Below are 25,511 nucleotides of genomic sequence, written 5' to 3' on the forward strand. Positions count from 1 at the left end.
AGTGGGCTCGAATGTCCTCTCTGATTTGTGATTTCTCCATTTAGATACTTTGTTTTAACTCCTATTCTCAAAACGAATGTTCTTCCTTAACAATGATGCTTAGGACCTTTAAATACAGCATTCCACAAAAACACATTTAGGAAGAGTCATACCCAGAAAAGAGAGGACGGATTCTGGAATTAAGTCCTGATAGAAAAAGCTTTGATCACAAGCCATGATAGGCTCAAAAAGCCCTGTGTGTGTGTGGCTGTGTTGCGCATATATCTATGTATGCATGCATATATGCGTGTGTGTGTGTGTGTGTGTGTGTGTAGGTGTATATATGTGTGTGTGTGGGGGTGTATATGTATGCATGCATATATGTGTGTGTGTGTGTGTAGGTGTATATGTATGCATATATGTATGTGTGTAGGTGTATATGTATGCATATATGTGTGTGTGTGTGTGTGTGTGTAGGTGTATATGTATGCATGCATATATATGTGTGTGTGTGTGTGTGTGTAGGTGTATATGTATGCATATATGCATGCATATGTGTGTGTGTGTGTGTAGGTGTATATGTATGCATGCATATATGTGTGTGTGTGTGTGTGTGTAGGTGTATATATATATGCATGCATATGTGTGTGTATATTTATTACAGTATGTATATAGATATGATTTTGATAATTGATTTTTCAGGCACACACAGGAAATTTGCAAAGGAGACATGTGGTCTGCTCGGCTGTTGACAGAGATGGTTTCTCACAATGGGAGGGTGCCTTCTAAAAAGGCCAAAGTGTTTTTTTGGTAATGGTATGGCTGCCCAATGGGATGGTGTTATGGGGAAACCTTACATAAAACGAGCACGCCTAGCCTGGGCAAGGCTTAGACTCTTTGGCACCATTGATTGCTGATGGCAATTCTTTATACAACGCTGCCACCTAGAGCTGTAAAAAGTGAACTACATGTTCCATAGGGTCTCATACAAGTCTTGAAGGGCACCGCCCAAAGGTGGCCTGCCAATTTGTATTAATAAAAGCCAGCAGCTGGAAAGTGAATGTGGGACTTCAACAGGGGGACTTCAACAAAGAAGGACGTCAACAAAGGAGGACTTCACACATCACTCTGACCAAGAGAGGACTCACCATAGAACTCTGAAATAAAGGAAAGAAAAAGAGAGAAAGAGAGAGAGAGACTGCAAACAGAAGCCATTTTTCCTGTGAACACTTCATTGCCAAGAAGTCCTGTCCTTTACAGAATTTACAGAACTTGCAGCTGGAAGCTAAGCTTTTTGGCATTTCCTCTCTTAGAAACTATTCCATGTACTAGAAAGAATAGTGTAGCGGGTGCATGTGTACGTATGTTTGTAGCAGCCTGTATGCATGTTTTGCTTTTCCTGTAACTAAGTTTGTGCACACAGCATTTTTGTAATGTACTTTAAATGCTACTGTGACAGTTTCCCTGAGCTTTACTCCAGAACTAAACACATAGAAATAAAGTTTTGCCAAGCTTTACATTTGTGCTCATTCTTGGGATAAGCTCTACATTAAAGGGCTAATCTTTGGGATCTGTCGTTCCAAAGCAAAACAGTGGCCTGGCGCCTTCTGGTGCTCACAGCCCCCATTAAACGCAGATGTATGCAACAAACGAAAGAAAAAGTAAGGGCAGACTGTCCATTATTCCCCATGGGTCATACATTGTTACCAGCCCAACACAAGCTTTTATTCTAATCAAAGCAACGGAGGGCCAGCCGATGGGCAGCGGATAAACTGTATTCTGCAAACCACACGCAGCATTGTTCTAATTTAGTGCCAGAGAGTCCTCTGCAATAATATGTAAATAAGGTTTACCTTCGACAGTATTAAGTCTCCAAGCCACCTGACACAATCCACGTAATTTCTGTGAATATCTCTTGTGGAGAAGTCAGGGAAATGGATCTTTTGTGAAATAAACGGCCTGTGAAAACATAAGACATGGGTGATATTTTCCAACATTTATCAGAATCACATGAGGCGTGCCCACAGTGTTAAAGAACTGCAGCATTTTTTACCAAACTGTAAACCGCACTGTTATGAAATGAATTTAAAGGCGAAGTTCACCTTTTGCAAAAGGCCCAATCTTCTGCACACTCCCTGCCAGGCAGAGCTCCGTACTGTGGTACAGAGTCTCAGGAGAGATGGGGAAAGATGTCTGGTGTTAAGTTCAGCCGTCCTTCCCCCATCTCTCCTAACTGAAATTCCGCACCTCAGTACGAGGTCTGCCTGGCAGAGAATGTGCTAAAGTCTGAGCTTTGCAGCTGTGATCACATTCACAATCCTTTCCGGGCTTGAGTGCAAATATTAAAAAGAACTATGGGGTAACCTTTTTATTCCATAGTTCTCTTAAGGCTCAGAGGAGGACATATACTAACCTACTCCCGTGACACAAAGCTCAGTATACAATGAGTGGCCAAATTATTATGGCCACCTGACGTTTGTAGGCTAATTAGCTATAATTTGGCACTGAAGTTGCTAGAGGGCCAGACCATTATAAATAGGGAAGCAGGTTGGTTACCACGACAGTAGAAGTGATTTGTTTCTGAAGATACAGGGAAACAACGCGATTTAACAGCCTTTGAACGTGGGATGATTGTTGGCGCTCGGAGCCATGGAGCGAGTATCAGCAAAACAGCAGAATTCGTTAAATGTTCAAGAGCAGCTGTTGTTAAAGTGTTTAAAGACCGGACTGTCAGCCGAAAATCTGGGTCTGAACGTGCGAATTGTGGCCGTCAGCGACTAGTCAATGTTAGGGCAGAACGGAGAGTGGCAAGACTGGTACAAGACAACAGAAGGGCAACAGTGCAGTGTCAGATTCCTCGCATCACCTTTCAACATCTCGTGGAGTCATGAGGCGGCCCAACTAAGTCATCTCATGGCCCAACGAAGTACTGATGGGGTGGTCATAATAATCTGGCCACTCAGTGTATAGTGAGCTATAACTCACTATATACTGAGAGCGCCGCAGCTGGGACGGATCCAGAGAATACTGTTGAGATCCACCCAGCTAGCTGATTGACAGGAGGCTCTGCCTATCTAGAGGCAGAGCCAGCTGTGCCCGCCCCCTCCCGTCTGTCCCTCCAGTCAGCGCTGGAGGATCGGACCGGGGAATCCTTGCGGGGAGCGGTGACAGACAGTCACGGCTCTCTGCAGGGAGATTATTGGAAATTGAGCGAGTGGCGGTATGTGTTCGCTCACTTCCCGATCTATAGAGCCGACCTATGACAGTTTCATTGAGATAACTATGAGGATGAGTGGAAATCAATCACCTTATAGTTCTCCTTTAAGAAATGCATACTTTTATTATATAATTAAAAATGCATTTCTTTAATTTTTGCAAAAGGTGAACTCAGCCTTTAAAATAACTAAGAATCTGATACATACTGCAATTGTATACACACACTTCAAGAAAAGCCAGGTCACCTGTTTGTTTTGTTAGGATTGTATTCATAGGAATCTTTGATAGCAGTCTGCATTCTTTTGGAGTTTAGTCGCCACAGTTTGAGTGAATGGTCCATGCCGCATGACATAATCTTCTCTCCTAGCAGATCATAATCCTATAAACCACACACACAAAGAAACCATTAATGGATGCTTAAAGAATACAACAAGCTGTGTATATAATGAGCATGCCAGGAAATCTCTTCAAGGATCTGGAAAACACAGCGTGCATTTTGGAGAATTATAAAGATTGATGCAGAGTAAACAGACATCAAGCCACGGACATATTGTCACATTTAGGGATGCACCGATACTAGTATCGATATCGGTGCCGATACCGAGAATTTGGGCAAGTATTGGTGCGCGCCCAAATGCTCCAATGCCTAGCACAAGTATTTCCTGTATCAGGAAGCCGGGCAGCGCGTCATTAGACGCTGCCCGGTTTCCTGATTGGCCGGGAAGCGGCTCCATGCTATCTCGTCACTTGTGATGAGAGTGCATGGAGCCGACTTCCCGGCCAATGTGGAAGCTGGGCAGCGTGTAATAACGTGCTGCCTGGCTTCCTGATTGGTCGGGAAGCTGGCCAATCAGGAAGCCAGGTGCCGTGTAATGAAGCGACGCCCAGCTTCCTGATTGGCCGGCCAGACGGCTCCAGCTGGGTACCAGAGGAAGGCCACGTTCTGGCTGGAGAGGCCCCCGGGGGTGACAGGATGGACATACCAAGGTGAGAGGGGACAGACTTTCTTGTTAATCGGAAAGGCCCGGGTGGCGAGTCATTACACGCCACCTGGCTTCCTGAATGGACTTCCGTTACTCGGCAACTGTTATCGGCAAGTAGCAAAATAAAATTATTTTAAATGCAGGTCTCGTTTCTTTCCAGAACCCAGTGTATATTAGTCACAAGACTAAAAGTACAAAATATCAGACTTGCAAAGATTTTACGATCTGACTCTAAAAAGTACTTTAGATTTGCCAATGACTTTGTAGTGAGAGAGTCTACCTGATAGAATAGAAATTAGGATTGTTTCAGTAGACGGTTTAAAAGAACTATGGCCAAATCTTTTTTGGCCGTAGTTCTCTTTAGGGTCACAGGAAGACATTTACTAATCTCCTCCTGTGACACAAAACTTAGCATAAAGCTATTGTTGGGATCCACCCAGCTGCCTGACAGCTAGCTCTGCCTCTCTAGAGCCAGCGGTGCCCACCTCCTCCCTTGTCTGCCCTTTTAATGAGTGCTGGAGGAATGGAGAGGGGAATTCCTTTGGGGAGTGATGACTGACAGTCGCCGCTCTCTTCAGGGATAAGATCGGGAACTGAGCGATCAGAGGTACGTGATCGCTCAATTCTCGATCTATATAGCCGACATCTGACAGCTTCAGTGTACATAACAAAAGGGAAAGCATTTTTTTTAATTTCCCCTACTTTTTTTTTATATAGTAAAAAATAAAAACTGCAGTGGCGAGTAAATACCACCCACCAAAAGAAAGCTCTGTCGCCCAAAAAAATGGTATAAAATTAATTTCAGTACAGCGTTGTATGACGGAATAAATGTCAAAGTACTTCAGCGCTGAATACTGAAAAACGTCCTGGACAGGAAGGGGGGTTTAACACCACAGTCAGCAAGGGGTTAAAAAAAAACAGATTTGGCTGAAGCTGCAAAACCAGATGAGAGAACATGAAACAGTGAATAACTTACTGCACTTAACACTTCATCTCTGTGACCTTCAACACCTCCGAACATTGCAACCAGAGTGTCTGTCTGAATATTCCACAGTCTCAGTGCGTGATCTGCAGGAACAGCAAAGTCAAAGCAAGTCAATACAACAATTCAAAAAAACATGGAGTTCAAACAATTTTCTTTTCTTTCACATATTCTATGAAAACCAAACCGATTCTGCAGACTCGATGCCGCATCCGTGCCCATTACGTGGTGCAGACAATTACCTTTGCTTACAGATAACAGAAGATTTGGGTCTCTTGGGTGAAACTTTAATTCATTGATCGCATTGCCGTGGCCTACATAGTGCTGTAACACAAGAAACGGAAAGCAAAAAAGATTAAAAGAAAATCTAATAAAAATGATCAACTTACGTAATGGTGAAGCTTTGTAAGACTGTTTTTTTTTTAAACCGTTGCAATGGGACTACCCACGAACTGCAAGGGTTAAGTGCTCATTTATGTCTAGGCGGTAAAATACCAAAACTATACTCACCTGAAGTTCTGAGTCGGCATGCTGTCACAGTGCTCCCTCCAGCCTGCCTCCTCACCCTTTGCAGCGTTCCTCATGTCTGTCTATACAGTGCATATAGAGGTTGATGATTTAAGGGACCTTAGACCCCTGCAGAGGAGGGGGAGAGGCAATAGAAGTACCAGTCTAAAGGTGCCCATGCACCTGCCGATTATCGTGCTGTACGGTGATCCCGCGATCACGCGATAATCAGCAGGTGTATGGAAGGCGTGCGAACGTTTCTAATGTAAGGTCACACGTATTTTGTCTACCGAGCAGGCTTGAAAACCAGCCGAGAATCGTACTATTTTCGGCGGGTTAGTGGCGTTCTTGGGAGACAAATGCGGCACGGGCCGGTGTGCGCAAGCGCACACTGCCAATTCAGCATTGGAATCATCGGAAGCCCGCGGGCTTGTGATGATCGCAAGTAGGATCTGCCTGTCCAAGATGTGCAGATCATACGAGCTTTTAATTACCTTACAACCATCGCATGATGAAAGTCGTGCGATGGTTGTAAGGTGTATGGGCACCTTAAGAAAAAGCTGGCTCGAAGCTTCGGGTGAGTAACTTTTTTTTTAACCTAGACACAAGTCAGCACTTAACCCTTGCAGTGAAGGTGTAGTCCCACTGCAAGGGTTGATAAAAATAATTTCCTGGAGTAGTTCTTTAACCATGCAGGATTATGTGCAAATGGTGGTGCTCTGCTGTGGTAAATACAGCCAGTTCTATTTTCCTTGCTTCTCCACCAATACTTTGTGTTCTCCAGCTGGATTACTGTGACTGTATACATGACAGGTATTTTTAGAGCTCTAACGCGGCTGCAAGTGGGTCGTACAGTACATGGCGTATATCTCTTGCCGAGAGTGACAGCTGCACTGTATAGCTGTGTGCAGCCAGCCTGTAGATATCGATGACAACTAGGGCAGCAACAACTAATCGATAAGAATCGATGAAAATAGTTGTCAACTATTTTCATTACCGATTAGTTGGGAGAGGTAGAGGATGGAATTTTTTTTTTAATACAACTAAATTTGAAAAAATATTTGGGCAACTGATTATGAAAATAATGCTTAGCTGCAGCTGTATGGGTATGTATGCAATTCCCACTGTTTACATGCGGACTGGGACTTGTGCACGGCACCAAACTCAGAACCTCTGCATACCTTAGGTAAAACACACAACTGCATTCAATTGCGTTTTTATATCCATTTGTTACATGTATTTATACAGCGCCAATTGATGCAGTGCTTTACAAACTGCACATTCACATCAGTCCCTGCCCTCCAGGAGCTTACAATCTAAGAAACTTTAAATCCAAGGTCCCTATCTCACATGCACACATACAGGGCCGAATTAGACCGGAGCCAATTAACCTTCCAGCATGTTGTTGGAGGAAACTAGAGTACCCAGAGAAAACCAACACAAGCAGAGGGAAAACATGCAAACTCCTTGCAGATAGCGTCCAGACCAGGATTTGAACCGGGGACCCCCAGTGCTACAAGGCAGAAGAGCTTTTAAGTTAAGTTTACCAAAAAAAGTTTAATTTTCCAAAAATTAGAAATATATCTTTGGATTCTGAGGGATGTCAACAGTGAGGAAATACTTCCAGCTAACAGAGGCAGATGGAGAAAATCGCTTTCACACCAACCAAAGCTCCGAGCCAGCCAGCTGTCACAGCGCTCCCTCCAGCCGGTCTCCTCCTCTGCTGCAGGTCTATACTCTGTGCATAGATGTGATGATTTACGGGACCATAGACCTCTGCAGAGGAGGGGGCGACTCTAGAAGGACAGGTCTCGGAAGAAGCCGGCTCGGAGCTTCGGGCGAGTCATTCATATCTCTATATAGATCTATATATCTATATAGAATCTATCTATATATCTATAATCATACACTTAAATACAAACAGGCACTTCACCCTAGCAGTACGGTGGTAGACCCACTGCAAGGCTTAATACAATATATCCTGGAGTTCTTTAAGGTTAAAGATGAACCCCCGGCAGTAAAACCTTGATTTAAATATACTCGATAGCTACAAATTGCAGTGGTACATCGGTTCACAAACTTAATTTGTTCCACGATTCTAGTCGCGAACCGAATTGGTTGCGAACATAATCAAACTGTGATCAGACTGCGACCGTGACTACAGGAAGCCACAAACAGAAAGGACAGCACTGGCTGGTTTTTATTAAAGGTAACATTTCAAATTAACAAGACACCAGGACAGACGCAAGAATACACGCATGCCTCTTGTATTTAGATGATATTTATATATATTTGTTAATATAAAATATATTTGTTGAGCTTGAAATTCACCTTTAAATTTACAGATATGGGAAGTCTTAAACCAGAAATTAGCACCCAAATAAATAATGATGAATAGCATTGTTGCCACTTCTTTATATTTAAACAAATTTGCTTCATAGTCTACCTTATGTTGCTTACCATCTTTCCTAGTTCTTCTCAACCTCTTTGCCTTTCGCAAAGGACCGAAAGCAGAACATGATCACAAAAGTGAAGATGCAGGTTGGGACTGGGAAGACAGATCCATGTAGCACCATGCATCTCTTTTTACAGAGAGCCGAGTGTCCAGTGTACGCAGAGAAGCCCATGACCTCAGAGCTAGACAACTAGAACAGATCACAGCAGCCATCAGATTCCAGGGTCTTGCTGCACCTATACACTAGCTGTGCCACATTTACACGCAGCCATTGGAAGACTACAATTTTGCCATAAAGGGTAAGTCCACTTTCCCAAATGAATTTGGAATTACCCGCTCAAATCTGGCCCCTCTCTTCCCCACCCTGCTATACTAGCCTTTCAGCGAAAGCTCCTTCCCTTCCGCCGGTACAGGAGTTCTATCCGTACCCTGTACCGCAGCCCTGCGCTATAGATTTTGAATTGCACAAAATAGAGGGGAATGGGAGAGGGGGGCCAGATTGGGGGGGGAGTAATTCCATTTTCCCAAATTGACTTGGGAAAGTGGACTTACCCTTTAATCTTTTCATTTATGAAGCTATAGTTCTACTTTGAAAATAGCTTGTCTCTATGCCCCAACTACACCTTCACAGCCACAAACTAGGGAACTGTGGATTCTGGTGGGGAAATCTTAAGACATCCCCAAGACAGAAAGCCAGCACATAATGTGACTTACCAGCAACACACAAATTTCAGTTCAGGGCACAGCGGCTTCTTTAAAAAAGGCATTGCAAATTCACTTCTCATACAGCTCTAGGTTATGACAATAGCACTACAGAATACAAAATCTCAACCCCCCTTAGAAATACGTGTCCTATTATGATCAGTGGATATGAGAAAAGGTTTACATTGAATCCACTTACCTTGATACACTGCATAGTGATGGGATTGATTATACGAATGATGCCCCTGGACCCAGCCACTGCGAGGAGCGGGTGACTGGTGTTGCTGTCATACGTCCATGCACAGGTATAGAAGTTTTCATCTGCCTATTTCTTATACTTAAGGAGAACATACCAAAATGAAATGATTGTGCTAGCTTCAGGAGCATACAAGGTTTTGGGCCATAGAGATTCTCAGATAGATATACCTTGCATTTTCATGTAGGATTTCCCACAACACGCTTCAAACTTGAGTAATGTCACATGCACCCCAACAGCAATATCAACATAACAATTCCCAGACAAATGTTCCAGTTGGAACAGCGAGACATTAAAGGAGAACTATGAGGCGAGTGATTTCACTCATCCTCATAGTTCAAGCCGATGAGTGACAATGAAACAGTCACACGCCGGCTCCATAGATCGGGAAGTGAGCGAACGCATACCGTCCATTGCCTCCCTACAGTGAGCGGTGACTAAGTCACCTCTTCCCGCAGGGATTCCCCCCTCCCCCAGCGCTGAATGGAGGAATGGACGGGGAGGGGGCCAGCTGGCTCTAGATAGGCAGAGCCAGCTGTCACTCACACAGCTAGGTGGATCTTGACAGCATTGTCGGGATCTGTCCCGGCTACGGCGCTCTCAGTATACCGCAAGCTGTAGCTCGCGATATACTGAGCTTTGGGTCACGGGAGGAGGTTACTTTATGTCCTCCCATGACCCTTCAGAGAACTATGGGATAAAAAGGTTACCGCATCGTTCTCTTTTAAGTGTAAGCCGATTTTGGTCCTTTTCTTTTGTGCATGCAGTAAAGAGGGGACAAGGTAATGATTTAGGGTTAGTTAGTATTATTTTCAGGCTGAATTCATACTTTGCATTCACCAATTCCCCCCAAATGCATTTTTATTGAAATTAATGAAAGCAACAAAATGCATATCAACATTGTCATGCGTTTTCTATGCACATTGCAATCAAAGATAAAAAGGATACATCAGCGTCTACATAAGACTGCAGTAATCGGATTTCTCCTTGTGAATGACATTCATATAATGTGACCTGTAACCAGAGGGGGAAAATGTGAGATTAACAATTCAGTATTTGTCTCAGCAGCAACAGGCAGCAACTGAAATGAGTACACAAGCAAAAAGTAATTATCCGGTCCGATATCACCCCAGCACCTTAGCATCACCCAACCACTTTGGCTAGCTCAGGTGGTTGGGTGATACCTTCTCGTATCACCTCTGCATTGACTGACAGATTGCATTGGCCCTCAAATCATTGCAGCACTACTGAACAGTACAAAAAAAAGAAAGGCGGAGCAGAAAGCACCGACGGGAGGGGGCAGAGCTTCAGCATCTGTAAGTATCTTAACAATTTACCAATTCTTTGCTGTACTGAGCAAACACCGAGTGATCAGTACTGATCGCCAAGTGTTTGCAAATAACTGAGAACATAGTGATTACTATGTCACCAGTTATGAATGAACAGGAAGTGCTATACATCACTTCCTGTTCATTTATGAATGCGGCCATTTACTATATGATCACTTCATGAATGTACAGGAAGCAGCTCAGTACAGAGGCTTCCTGTCCATTCATGACTGGGTTGATAGTAAATATTTACAATCTCCAGATGATGGAACAATAGGAAGTCTCTGTACTGGGAGTTTTCTGTTCATTGAGTGCTGGGGCTGCAGAAAAAGACAGAGTACTCAAGATCTTTTTCTGTTTAAAAAAGGGAAATATCGGGAAATATCAGAGGTCTGTTTAGATCCTTAAATTTTCACAACATCCAATAAAAGTAAAGTAAAAAAAAAAAAAAGTAATAAAAATTTAATACATTTTAACCTCTTGCCGTCCGCCCGTAGTAAAAAAACGGACGGACGGCACTGCTGCATCTGCGGGTTGCCGTCTCCAGATAAAAAAAAATTTCTGCTCGCGCGCGCCCCCTAGCGGGCACGCACGGGCAGAAAAGACCCGATCAGTGCACACACCCGTTACCGGGTGTTACACATATAGGCGATCAGCGGGTCCATAGCCAGGGGGAAAAAATTCAAATTCCGGATTCGGTTTCAGCCTGACAAATTTTGAAATTTCAGTTTGGGTTTCAGTCTAAAAATATAATTTCCGTGCATCACCCAACATATAGATCGATAAATAGAAAGGTATCTATGCCTAACCCCAAAAAAATATTTTTTGCGTACTTTTAACTTTTTCAAAAAAATCATAAATTCTAAAAAAAATCAGCGCATATACCAGAACATTGTAGAAAATTGGTCTCATAAACAGCATACATATTACACGACAAATGAAACACATGAGGGTAGTGCAAACACAGAGTGCAATAGTTCTGGTATGACCCATCTTCTCATGTCCGCGGTAATTAACACAAATTCTAACTTTTTCTATTGTAATATAAGATCTGGGATTGTCTCCGGAAAAGACTGACATAGGTTGGAGTTTTTCTTTAGCTTGTCCATGTTTGTAGATTGTAAGCCCTCACGGGCAGGGCCCTCCTTACCACCTTGTCTTGTATTGTGATTGTAATGTCTTCCTTATATTGTAAAGAGCTGCGCAAACTGTTGGCGCTATATAAATCCTGTATAATAATAATAAGCGTCATAGTCAGCCCTTTTGAGAACAGTGATCTCAAATGTAACTTATCAACTCACAATATCCATTCCACTACAGGTAGGTATCGGAGGGTTTTCCAGTATTTGGAAGTCAGGCTCATTCCGGGGCGAAGGTGCTGTTGTATCACCGATTACTTCTATGTATGGGCAGACAGTTTCATTATGAAGTGAAAGAAAACTCCAGCACTGCTGCAGTCTATTTGCATCCAGGGATTGGTAGTCACTTAAAGGTTGGAATACTAAGGGGCAATCAATGAATGTGTCCAAAGTGAATGCAAAGTATTCGGGGAAATAAGAGCTATACTGCTGCAATAACATTTCCACTGTATGACATACCCTGTTACTGCCAACTGTAGCAAACACAAGCGGATCTCCTTCCTTACTGTGCCAGTTGAACTGAACGCCAAAAAGAGGCTGGCTGTGATCCTCCTGTGGTGAAAAGAAAGGTATTAGATGACTCAGAATTTAACAACTTTTTTAGAAAAGAGAAACAAAACAAAACAACACTTTCACATATAATTATAAAGGATCTATGTAAAGGAAACCTGTACAAAATGAAGAATAAAGTCTAGCACTGCTGAGCTTTCCACCAGAATACACAATTTCCCTGGATTCAACACTAATCAAATTGCTTCTAATCAAAAACCACAGGTGGCAGAAACTTGGGTAAAACACTTTGGAAAGTGGCAAATCATCATCACAGAATAAGACACATACATACAGCGTGGGATTGGTTTTGATTTTTATTTGATTCTTTTACCACTTTACTTCATTGCTATATCATATATCATAGGTGCCAACAAGCCCCTATGTGATAGTGTTTTGAGGTGACAGGTTCTCTTTATCGAGCCTGCCTTCCAATACAGCAGATCGAGCACAGTACTGTGCACAATCTCCTGTGCAGCCAGGCTTGAAACCCTTGAGACATTAAGTGCTGCGAGTACAGCGGTCCTGTCTCACAAAGCAGATTGATGAACCGAAGTTCTCCATTCTGCTCCCCGCACTACATCCTAAAGTCACTTGCCGTGGTTCAGGTCCCACAGAAGAGTTGGGGAACCCAAAAACCACAGCGGGAGGTTGGGGCAAGAAACAGGTTTATACAAAGTGCAGCCGTCCAGATCACTTGCAAAAAACGAGCAGCGGCTCCCCTGCTCTACATTTTGCCCTGCAGCAGGGCTAAATGTAGAAAAACCCCACCTGCTGGCGCCTGGAACTTCATGTCCCAGTCTTTGGGTGATAGGAATCGCGCACCTCTGAAATGCTCACCTCACTTGTGCCACTGATTACCGTTATAAATCAAAAGGAAACTGGCACCTAAAGAATGTTTAGTGGTTCCTCCCGCCAGACCCTACACCACTACCGCGTCCTGTAGTGACTTAGGGCCCGGCAGCGCAGATAACAGGAGAGTTATTTACCATCTACTTTTGCAAGGCACACCTTGTTTACATCTTTGAAAGGAGAACTATGGGGTAAGTGTTTTTCCCCAAAGTTCTCCTCAGGGTCACGGGAGGACATATACTAGCATTTTCCCGTGACACAAAGCTCTGTATACCACGAGCTAAAGCTAAGCTAAAGCTCGCGGTATACTGAGACCGCCGCAGCCGGGACGGATCCCGACATTGCTGACGAGATCCACCCAGCTGCGTGACTGACAGCTGGCTCTGCCTATCTAGAGGCAGAGCCAGCTGTACCCGCCCCAAATCTTTGGGCGAACAGTGCAACCACACTGTTCAGCCCACGGATTGAACGAAGAAAATAAAATTGGTGTATGGCCATCTTTAAATTATAGAAGTTCTTGTTCTTTTGTTTAATAGTCTACTGCCTCCCTGAGATAATCACAGCACAAGCAAGTAATGTGGTTGGATACAAGCGTGTCTCCATGTGAGTAAAGATAAAAAAGGAAACAATAAAGTCAAAGATTTAGTCGTCAGGACGTACCTTCAGGCTGTTCACGCATTTGAATGAGTATTTACACTTCTTGGACTTCCATTTTCCTTTGCCCCAACCCTTCCTCCCTGGGACATTGGCTGTATTTGTGGGGGTGTCTGCTCGTTCTGTGTTAGTGCCGCTTTCTATGCTGACAGCGTCATCCTGTGTATAGAAAACAATCATTGGTTATGAATATGAACACACAAATATAAAGTACAGCCCCAGTGAGCTGGGAGTGGTGACTATTTTACAACGCACACAGGGACCATGGGGAACAGAAGTAGCCCCCCCTCCAGAAAAATACATTAAGTTAAAAAAAAGTTAAATAAAACATTTTTGTTACTGGGGTGAGGAAATTTTCCTCAAAAAACTACTCGTCCAAGGTATAAAGCGGGGGCCCAATCTACTTGTCCTGATACAAAAAATAATTTTAACCAAAACTGTATTTAACCGCGTGAAGAAATGCTTCTCATTGGTCAGCACGGTCAGGAGAGGGGGCCAAATATGAGAAAGTAATTCCATTTTCCCATATTACTTAGGAAAGTGAACTTACCCTTTAATGCACATTCTGCGTGTTAGAGAGCACTGCTGCCCGGCTACCACACCGGGTGACACCAAATGACTGGCAGTCATTTTGGCGTCACCCCCTATGATAAGTTGGCCACGCGGTCATGGACTGTGAGCCCAACAGCTGCACGACAGAGGAGGGGACGCAGCGGCTCACAAGCCGACCAAATCACTTCTACAAAACGAGCGTCAGATCCCCTGCTCTACATTTAGGCATACTTGCCAGCAGCAGGGCTAAGTGCAGAAAAAATACTTGCCCCGGGCATCGGGCGATAGGAATCAAGCATCCCTGTTATTAGGCAAGGTACTTAAATGGATTCTTGAATGCGGGTGGGCGTTTTTAAACGTCCCATCCCAACCCGCTCGTGCGCACGGGAAATCGGCTTTGAATGTAAACAGCCAGCCTTTACATACAAGCGTTCAGGCGTCTGTAGAGACGCCCGATCGTTTGTAATTGCGTGCGGGTGTGCGCCCCCTCCACATAGGGAGCTTGTTTGCTCCCTATGCGATAGCAATAAAGTTAAGTGGAAAAAAAAGGTTTAAAAAAATTAAAGTTACAAAAAAAATAAAAAAATTAAGTCACATATCAAAGCAATAAAAAAATGTTTAAAAAATTAAAGTCCCACGACCCCACATGCACACGCAAACATGTGCCGAGTCCGCCTATGTGAGAAAAGGACGATTACATATGTTGCGCCGTGAACGTCGGAATGAGGCAATAAAGCTTGACATGTTTGGTGTCTATTTACACGACGTGACCCCGTCTTTTATATTTTACCAAAAAATTGGGTAATAATAAATGTTCTATAACATAACATAGGGAGAACATAGTTTTTTTTCCAAAATTCTCGGTACTTTTTTCATTATATAGTAAAAAAACAACCCCAGTGGTGATTAAATACCACCAAAAGAAAGCTCTATCTGTCCCCAAAAAGTGGTATAAAATTAATTTCAGTACAGCGTTGCATGATGGAATAAATGTAAGTCAAAGTACCGCAGCGCTAAACACTGAAAAATGGCCTGGACAGGAAGGGGGTGTGAACACACCGGTCAGCAAGTGGTTAAAAAAGAAAAACACCCCCCCAATCTAAGTGGATTATCCATTTGCTTTGGCCTGATCTTCTCTTACTTCCCGCTGGGAAAAGACACAAACAGCACAAAACAAAGGAGGGGGTCTTAACCATTTCCTACACTATGGAAAATTAAAAACAAAACATAGCTATACTACACCTTAATATACACTATATTGGCAAAAGTATTGGGACGCCGGCCTTTAATGGCATCCAAGTCTTAGTCCGTAGGGTTCAGTATTGAGTTGGCTCCGCCCTTTGCCGCTATAACAGCTTCAACTCTTCTGGGAAGGCATCCACAAGGTTTAGGAGTGTGTCTATGGGAATGTTGGACCATTTCTGAGGTCAGGTACTGATGTTGGAGGAGAAGGCCGGGCTCGCAGTCTCCGCTCTAATTCATCCCAAAGGTGTTCTATCGGGATGAGGTCAGGACTCTGTGCAGGCCAGTCAAGTTCCTCCACCCCAAACTCGCTCATCCATGTCTTTATGGACCTTGCTTTGTGCACTGGTGCGCAGTCATGTTGGAACAGGAAGGGGCCATCCCCAAACTGTTCCCACAAAGTTGGGAGCATGAAATTGTCCAAAATGTCTTGGTATGCTGATGCCTTAAGAGTTCCCTTCACTGGAACTAAGGGGCCAAGCCCAACCCCTGAAAAACAACCCCACACCATAATCCCCCCTCCACCAAACTTTACACTTGGCACAATGCAGTCAGGCAAGTACCGTTCTCCTGGCAACCGCCAAACCCAGACACGTCCATCGGATTGCCAGACAGAGAAGCGTGATTGGTCACTCCAGAGAACACGTCTCCACTTCTCTAGAGTCCAGTGGCGGCGTGCTTTACACCGCGGCATCCCACCCTTTGCATTGCACTTGGTGATGCAAGGCTTGGATGCAGCTGCTCGGCCATGGAAACCCATTCCATGAAGCTCTCTGCGCACTGTTGTTGTGTCAATCTGAAGGCCACATGAAGTTTGGAGGTCTGTAGCTATTGACTCTGCAGACAGTTGGCGACCTCTGCGCGCTTCAGTATGCGCTGACCCCGCTCTGTCATTTTACGTGGCCTACCACTTCGTGGCTGAGTTGCTGTTGTTCCCAGTTGCTTCCACTTTGTTATAATACCACTAACAGGTGGCCGTGGAATATTTAGTGGCAAGGAAATTTCACGGATGGGCTTATTGGACAGGTGGCAACCTATCACGGTACCACGCTTGTAGTCACTGAGCTTCTGAGAGCGACCCATTCTTTCACAAATGTTTGTAGAAGCGTCTGCATGCCGAGGTGCGTGATCATATACACCTGTGGCCATGGAGGGGATTGGAACACTTGAATCCAATGATTTGGAGGGGTGTCCCAATACTTTTGGCAATATAGTGTATGTGGGTATTTCAGTCCTACCTCTAAAATAGTCTTCTCGAAAAATGCTTCTATAACAACTGACATTTACGAAATCTGAATCCAACTGCAAAACACAAAATGCCATTTCTGATGCTGACTCACATGTGAAGACAACGTTCGGAAGAAACCGAGTCAGACATAAATAATTATTTTTCTGCGATGTGAAGATTTCATTTTTTTTGGTTCTAAGGCACCATACAGATGAAGTCAGCAACTCTTACAAACTGTTGAGTGGTTTCCAGATAGGCAAATAAAGATCATATCTGCGCTTGTACATTGAAGAGGGGTTTCCCAGTATCAGCCAGAAAGTGAAGAACCGTTTCAGTGTGGTCAGGGGGGTTTCCAAGTATAGAATCCCCCAACCTAAAAAATAGAAAGTTTAGCAGCTATGCCTACCTAACAACCTTAGAATAAAGGTGGAGGAACACCAACAGGAAAGCTTCTAAAGCAGGGGCGCCCACTATTTTACGTCTGGAGATCTACTTTTCAAATGACAAGCTCATTGATATCTGCCAACGAAAAAACCCCTGCATTCAGGGGCGGGAGGGGGCGTGGCGGCAGGCGGGAGGAGAGGACATGGCGATCTACCAGTGATCGCTACGCGATCGACTGGTAGATCGCGATCGACCTTGTGGGCACCCCTGTTCTAAAGCAATCAGAATGTCATGTTGCAGATGGGATAGTTTCCATGATATCGACCATAACGAAGTAGCAACCTCTGCACTCCAGCTGCGGTGCAGCAACAAATCCCATCGTAACCTCTGCAAACCACACCTGTGGCTGTTAGAGTCTTGCAATAGCTCATGGACCTTGTGGTTCCAGCACAGCTGGAGTTTACCTACCCCTGCTTTATATAGTACTGCTTTGGCCTGGATCTCCCAATGAACAGCTGGTAGCCATGCAAGCATTAAAACCTATACGACGGCCCATCGCACCATTTTAAATGACATACTAAACCACCTATTACCCTCTATTAAGCGTCTCTAAACCGCTGCAAGTCATTTGTAGTACATAATGCATCTGTAGGGCTGATTCACGCCATCTGCGTTGGAGCTGCGCTAACACTTATTTCTAGTGCAGACCCAATGCTAGACAAGACCATCTTCTGCCTTGTCGCGGATGGTGCACACACACCCCAGCGTTGCGGTAGGAACAGTAAGGTATGCTTTATTACTTTTCAACGCAGCGGGATGCAACACCGTACAACCACCTTGTACCCCGCTGTGCCAGTAGAACTGAATGAAATGTCACTTGTGACATTTCAATAAAGTTCTAACAAAAAATAAAAGTACGCAGTGTGATGTGCTGGGATCAGAGCTTTGGCACTGTACTCCAGATGCTGTGCGATTAGCATCTGGTAAGAACGGGCCCTTAAAGCGGAACATCCCCCTTTTCCATCATGTGAAAATGCTTCCATTACTGTGTGACACGCAAGGACGATCGGGCAGCAGACTCTTGCCTGTATATAGAAGCTCTCTGCCCCCAATGTCATATGGAGCGTATGCTGCGCACTCTATGTATACATGTGTTCCCTAACAACTGAATGTCGGAATGCCAGCTTATAAGTACTCTGCATACCCAAGCCCCCCAAACCTGCATTGAAGAGTGCCATCAGGAAGGAAGTGGCTGGACAAATAAACATGACTAACTTGTGCAAACATCAGGCGTTCCGTCCAATGTTAAATGTCTGACTCCCCTCCAGTACCATGGGAAGGAAAGGAAAAAAGGTGGCCATACACTGTGCACATTTTGACCAGCTCTTGAAGAACCGGCCAATATTCGCACAGTGGGTGCTACTGTCAGTACCATTTCGGCCGGGATCCCTCAATCAGCTTATCAAAGGAGCCGGTTGGAAAATCTTGGTACGAACATAGCTAGCAGCCAAATAACTGCTGGCTCTAGTTGGCCATTCTGACAGCAGCCGGTGGCAGCAGCAACCATTAGGTCTTGTTCACATCAGATGCGTTCAGGGGCATTCTAAAAAAGCATTACAAAGGAACACACAGTTAAAACAATCATTTTTTAAAACGCCACTAATCCACACCACTGCGTTCAGTACCACTGCTTACAAAAACAACTGAACGAACTGCAGCACTAAACCCATTAAAATGCATTAGCAAAGCATGGGTATACTCATGCTGAATTCACACTGAATGCAGGGATTGTAGGGTGAACAAGCCCTTAGCCCAATAATATAACAAGTCATGCAAGAGGTGTATATAGTGATATAGGGCCGAAGCACTACAGTGACAAGACATGTAACCTACAGGTGAAACTCGATTAGAATATCGTGCAAAAGTAATTGCAGTAAGTGCTGCAAAAGGGGCCCAAACCAAGTACTGAGTACATATGCATGCTTGTACTTTTCAGAGGTCCGATATTGTTCTATGTACAATCCTTGTTTTATTGATTGCATGTAATAATCTACTTTTTTGAGATTGTGGATTTGGGGTTCTTGGGGTTTTCATGAGCTGTAAGCCATAATCATCACAATTATGACAAATCACGGCTTGAATTATCTTGCTTTGCATGTAATGAGTCTATCTCATATATTAGTTTCACCTTTTAAGTTGCATTAGTGAAATAAATGAACTTTGCACGATATTCTAATTATTCGAGTTTCACCTGTATATGACTTCACATGCTGTGACATCAACTTGAATAGAGTGCATGAGACCATGTAACAAATAAGGTTATGCAGGTGAGGCCTATGCATTCAGCAGACAATAAGAATCATCACACATCATAGGTCTAACCTAGTCACTGGTTACTAATCTGTAATAGGTCTATCCAGTGGAGGAATTCTGGAGGCTCCAGGAGATAGAAGGCCAGGGTCGAACACACTAACCACAGCTTATAGCAGGCACTGAAACCTTTAAGAGGTACAACTGCAGCCCTAAGGGCTCGTTCACACCAGGCCAGAACAGTTTGTTCCCGGACCAAAAAAGCATCCCAATGAATCCCTAAGGACCCAGTCACACCACCTCCAGACCAGACCAGATTATTTATGGACCTAAAATGCCTCCCAATGTTTCCCTATGCTCTTCTGGGCCTCAGTTCACAACATTGCAGTCAGTTCCAGACCAGACCAGAAAAATACTGGTTCATGGCTCCATCTCCCACCCCCATTGCACTCCCTCCTGGTGTCTATGGTCGTAGGCACTAAGGTATACTAACAACTGCACCGGATTGCGCTCCATCCGAGGAGGCCCCTGCCCAAGGACCCCACTGGACAAGGTCTATCCACAACTCGGCAGCATAAAGATCATTGCCTGCCACTGACTGTTCCCCCCTTATCCCAACACCATAGGCGACACAGGAGAGAACCCAAGGCCTGACCCAATTTTGAGTAAGGGAGGGCTCACCTAGAGCCTCTGTGCCCATGGAGATAGTTGCTTCTCCCCAAGTGGAGACGGAACCTTGGGGAAAAAAATTGAAGAAATGATGGGGAGGGAAGGTTCCCCAACTAGGATAATCAAAGAAAGTTAGTCCTAGCCAGGATAAGCCCAGACACGCAACCCCCTCCAGACCCACTGTTCAAGGTGGAATCTACAGGGGAGTATACACTGGGAAGCCCCTGCAACTAGCACGAAGGCCTATGGAAAAATAACAAATGGGTTTGATGTTCCTGGTAGGCTGGACACAGCACAATAACTGAGGTGGTTGGGAGGGACAGCCCCTTTTATTTTAAATGTGGATGATGTGTTTCCTGTTTGTAGTTGGTTGGACCCCCCTAGCTCTCTCCTACCCGCTGAATGTGGATGATGCGGATTCCTGTTTGTAGTTGGATGGATTCCCCCTCTCCTGTGCTGTCCTGGAACATGAATTTGGCTAAAACAAAGAATGAATGGGCTTTTTCCATAGATTTAGGGGAAAGGCGAATTCATTTTTTTCTTCACAGATCTCACAGTTTACCTACAAGGTCACCGTGGAAAGCACTGGTGACCTATCCTTCCCAGAGGGCAGCTATGAAGCCAGAGCTATGACACCAGTGCCTCAATATACCAGGAAGTTGGATCCATTCAAAGGGAACAGAATAAATGTTTCAGAAGCACACAGCAGATGCACCGTTTCTTCACAGCTCCGCTAAGGGGTGAGCTGGGTGCTTGCCGATGGGAGCACGTCCTTGCACCAAGGTACAACCGGTCAAAAAAAAAAATCCTACTGGAACAGTTTATTGCAAATCAAATGATAATCACTGGTGTCTCGTCCAAGGCTCGCCCACTGACACGTTTCACCCAATCATGGGCTTATGCGTAGAGAGAAAATCGATGAGTCCAGGTGATCTCTTTCTAACCATACGATTACATGCAGAGTGCAAGCAGACTGCCTCTTTCATATACATCCGCTGTCACCAGCTCATTAACTCGAATGGGTGACAGCGGCGACTTATAAACAGAAGATTTGGTACTCTTGCCGCAGGAATCCCAAAACGCACTCACTGTAGGTATGAATGTAGCCAGAAGCTGCAGCCTAAATAACCACTGTTAGAATTTCGCACCAACGTCCACATGGCAAATTGTTAAGCATTCCATAATGCTATCAGACTTGACAAACGCTGTTCAAAATTTTGTTTCCAGTAGTGATGCTGAGCATTTCCATAATTACTCGTACATATGCTCCAATACCCAAAACCAATACCGGCGCTTTAATCTATGCAACTTAAATCAGCTGCTTTAGGTCCCGCGCTTGCTGGTGACCTCATGGCTGCCTTCCCCTTCCAAAGACCCGTGCAGAGCGGAAGCACAGAGAGCTCTCTGCACATTTACGGTGCTGTAAAACTGCACCTTAACTCCAGAGCTACTTTAGAACTATTGCCTGCTGTTTCCTGTGCTTTATTCTGCATTGCAATATAATGTATTGCTGGTATTTGTATTCCTCTCTAGCTGATGGTATTATTCTGCATTGCTGGGATTTGTAGTATTCTATAGCTGATAGTATTATTCGGCATTGCTGTATAATGCATTGCTGGGATTTGTAGTCTTCTATAGCTGGAGGTATTCTGCGTTGCTTTATAATGTATTGCTGAGAGTTGTAGTACTCTATAGTTGATGGTATTATTCTGCATTGCTGTATATTGCTGAGAATTATAGTCCCTCTACAGCTTGGAATCAGTGGCAGAACCACCAGGGGCACAGCGTTTGCAGCTGCAACCGGGCCCTGGAACTCCACCACCGTCCTAAAATCATTAGGCTGTATTGTTTTAGAAAAACCGTCACGACACGCAAAGAAAAAAAGAGAGGTATAGGTCATTGTTATCAGTGAGCACTTGCAGAAAAGTATCAGTACTCAGTCTGGAAAAAATCGTATTGATGCATCCCTACTTTTTAGTTTCTTTTGTTCAAAGATTCGATTTTGGAATGAATGGAGCTCCTCAAACGAAAAACGACATTCACTGTTAAAAAAATGTTTTGTTCAATCCATCCTCCTTCGTTTTTTCCGACACTAAAGTTGAAACTGATCATCGATTTCACCTCATTAACTATTAGAAAACCAAACAAACTTTTTCGTAACGAAATCCTAACTGCGTATACTTTAAAGAAATCGCACATTCAGAAGTGTACGGCTGGCTAGTTCGGACTCTCCTCTAAATACAGGAACGTTGTCTATAATGCTGAATAGGCAGATAAAAAAGTACCCATTTGCATGATAATTCATCTGTGGTGTATGTAAACTACGAGAGATCACAGAAAACCCACAACGAGAAATCTATAAACCACGCCAAACAATGAGAACACTGCCGGGGGGCAATCTCAGAGGATATTTCATGTAAACAAGATAATTAGAACAGGACCTGTCATCCGTTAAATCCTCTGATCTCACCCACGACATGCTCTGCCTATGAAGGGATACAAATCTTTTTGGCGATACTAAAGGAAATGCTGATTACAAAGTAAAGAAAACTAATTTGTGAAGAATGGGCACAGACACAAGTCAAGTAACAGGCGTCAACCATTCTTTGGCCATTATATAACAGTACAGCAAAACTTTCATCTAGTAAACTTATGTCATTGTCTTTGCAGGGGTGTCAAATTCCTATCGCCCAATGCCCGGGACATGTAGCTCCGGGGGCCAGGCAAGTGGTTTTTTTTTACATTTAGCCTTGCTGCGGGCAAGCAGCCGGGCTAAGGGCTTATTCACACCATAAACAGTGTGAGGGAATTTATCAAATCTGGAGCAGTTGCCGCATGGCAACCAATCAGCATCTCTCTTCAGTTTGCTCAGGTAAAATTTGAAAATGAAACAGAGAAGCTGATTGGCTGCCATACACAGCTGCTCCAAATTTTGACTGCTCCAGTTTTGATAAATTCCCCTCATTGTGTTCCAGAGCGGTCAGCTGCTGGAACGCACTGTATCGCATGCCGGCCGGCTTCCTGCATTCAGTGGTGGGGCAGTGCATTGCAGTCATGGGGCACCACAGCCACAGTGTGATCGCCCGCACCAGAATGTGTGGCACATGAGTATCTGCGTTCCGGTCCAGTGCGATCTGAAAAAATGCTGCATGTTGCACGTGTTCTGGTGCAGGCGATCACACAGCAGCGGGGGCGTCTGTGGTGCCATTAATATCAATGCACCGCCATGCCCCCCTGAATGCAGAAAGCCAGCCGGAATGCGATACAGGGCGTTCCACCACCACCACGGCAAAACCAAAAAAAACTGTCCATAACAAGGATTGTATGGTTTGCTTTCCTGTTATAAACACTACGGGAAATGTTATCAGCCAATTCGTGATAAAATAAGGCGGACGTTTCCTGCAAATAAGACTGCCTGTTATTGAGGGAAGCCTTAGACTCCAGACTAATCTTTTATTCCGGCTATTGTACTCAGTTGGCACCCACAGCTGCCTGAAAGCCTGCCTCTGACTGGATGCTGTCGCTGTAACACCAACAATAGTCTACCTGGCTACAAATATTAGCTGATTCAGCAATCCCATCTCCATGTACTATACACCATCACACAGTAATATCAGGGTAACATGGTCATCATCTACCATGGGGATCCCTGTACTACAAATATCACACAGTAATATCAGGGTAACATGGTCATCATCTACCATGGGGATCCCTGTACTACAAATATCACACAGTAATATCAGGGTAACATGGTCATCATCTACCATGGGGATCCCTGTACTACAAATATCACACAGTAATAAGGGGGTGATGGGGGTTATCCTCCACCATGGGGGTCCCTGTACTACAGACATCACACAGTAATATCAGGGTAACATGGTCATCCTCTACCATGGGGCTTCCTGTCCTAAAGACATCGCACAGTAATAGGGGGGGTAATGGGGATGATCATCCTCCACCATGGGGATCCCTGTACTACAGACATCACACAGTAATAAGGGGGTGATGGGATCCCCTCCATCATGGGGCTCCCTGTACTACAGACATCACACGGTAATAAGGGGGTGATGGGGCCATCCTCTACTATGGGGCTTCCTGTACTACAAACACACAGTAATAAGGGGGTGATGGGATCCCCTCCATCATGAGGCTCCCTGTACTACAGACATCACACGGTAATAAGGGGGTGATGGGGCCATCCTCTACTATGGGGCTTCCTGTACTACAAACACACAGTAATAAGGGGGTGATGGGGATCATCCTCCACCATGGGGATCCCTGTACTACAGACATCACACAGTGATAAGGGGGTGATGGGGTCATCCTCCACCATGGGGATCCCTGTACTACAGACATCACACAGTAATAAGGGGGTGATGGGGGGTCATCCATCCATCCCAATGGAGTTTCCTGTGCTACACCCAGTAATAAGGGGGTGATGGGGGGGTCATCCTCCACCATGGAGCTCACTGTACTACACCTAGTAAAAAATAAGGGTGTGATGGGTCATCCTCCACCACGGGGCTCCCTGTACTACACCCAATAATAAGGGGGTGATGGGGGTCATCCTCCACCATGGAGCCCCATGTACTACACGCAGTAATAAGGGGTGACGGGGGTCATCCTCCACCATGGAGCTCCCTGTACTACACCCAATAATAAGGGGGTGATGGGGGTCATCCTCCACCATGGAGCTCCCTGTACTACACCCAGTAATAAGGGGGGTCATCCTCCACCATGGAGCTCCCTGTACTACACCCAGTAATAAGGGGGTGATGTGGGGTCATCCTCCATCATGGGCTCCCTGTACTAAACTCAGTAATAAGGGGGTGATGGGGGTCATCCTCCACCCTGGAGCTCCCTGTACTACACCCAATATTAAGGGGGTGATGGGGGTCATCCTCCACCACGGGGCTCCCTGTACTACACCCAGTAATAAGGGGTGATGGGGGTCATCCTCCACCATGGAGCTCCTTGTACTACACTCAATAAGAGGATGATGGGGAGGGGGGGTGTCATCCTCCACCATGGAGCTCCCTGTACTACACTCAGTAATAAGGGGGTGACGGGGGGTCATCCTCCACCATGGAGCTCCCTGTATTACACGCAGTAATAAGGGGGTGATGGGGGTCATCCTGCACCATGGAGCTCCCTGTACTACACGCAGTAATAAGGGGGTGATGGGGGGTCATCCTCCACCACGGGGCTCCCTGTACTACACCCAGTAATAAGGGGGTGATGGGGGTCATCCTGCACCATGGAGCTCCCTGTACTACACGCAGTAATAAGGGGGTGATGGGGGGTCATCCTCCACCACGGGGCTCCCTGTACTACACCCAGTAATAAGGGGGTGATGGGGGTCATCCTGCACCATGGAGCTCCCTGTACTACACGCAGTAATAAGGGGGTGATGGGGGGTCATCCTCCACCACGGGGCTCCCTGTACTACACCCAGTAATAAGGGGGTGATGGGGGTCATCCTGCACCATGGAGCTCCCTGTACTACACGCAGTAATAAGGGGGT

At 45.0% G+C, this 25,511-nt stretch overlaps 1 protein-coding gene across 2 annotated transcripts in view; it reads right to left on the reverse strand.

The window, feature by feature from the left end:
* Positions 1–25,511, reverse strand: part of EED (embryonic ectoderm development) — a 33,387-nt gene that overhangs the window by 6,461 nt on the left and 1,415 nt on the right. The window contains exons 2-9 of one of the 2 annotated variants that reach the window (XM_018553245.1): positions 13,609–13,761; positions 12,007–12,099; positions 10,029–10,094; positions 9,024–9,149; positions 5,403–5,484; positions 5,155–5,246; positions 3,441–3,574; positions 1,833–1,938 (exon numbers count right to left, since the gene is read on the reverse strand). In XM_018553245.1, the coding sequence (XP_018408747.1) occupies positions 1,833–1,938; positions 3,441–3,574; positions 5,155–5,246; positions 5,403–5,484; positions 9,024–9,149; positions 10,029–10,094; positions 12,007–12,099; positions 13,609–13,761 (852 nt within the window). The remainder of the gene's footprint in view (positions 1–1,832; positions 1,939–3,440; positions 3,575–5,154; positions 5,247–5,402; positions 5,485–9,023; positions 9,150–10,028; positions 10,095–12,006; positions 12,100–13,608; positions 13,762–25,511) is intronic. The other variant, XM_018553246.1, reaches the window with a different exon arrangement.

The sequence above is a fragment of the Nanorana parkeri genome, unplaced genomic scaffold, assembly GCF_000935625.1.
Source record: "Nanorana parkeri isolate BGI_ZX_2015 unplaced genomic scaffold, ASM93562v1 scaffold114, whole genome shotgun sequence".
Taxonomy (NCBI): domain Eukaryota; kingdom Metazoa; phylum Chordata; class Amphibia; order Anura; family Dicroglossidae; genus Nanorana; species Nanorana parkeri.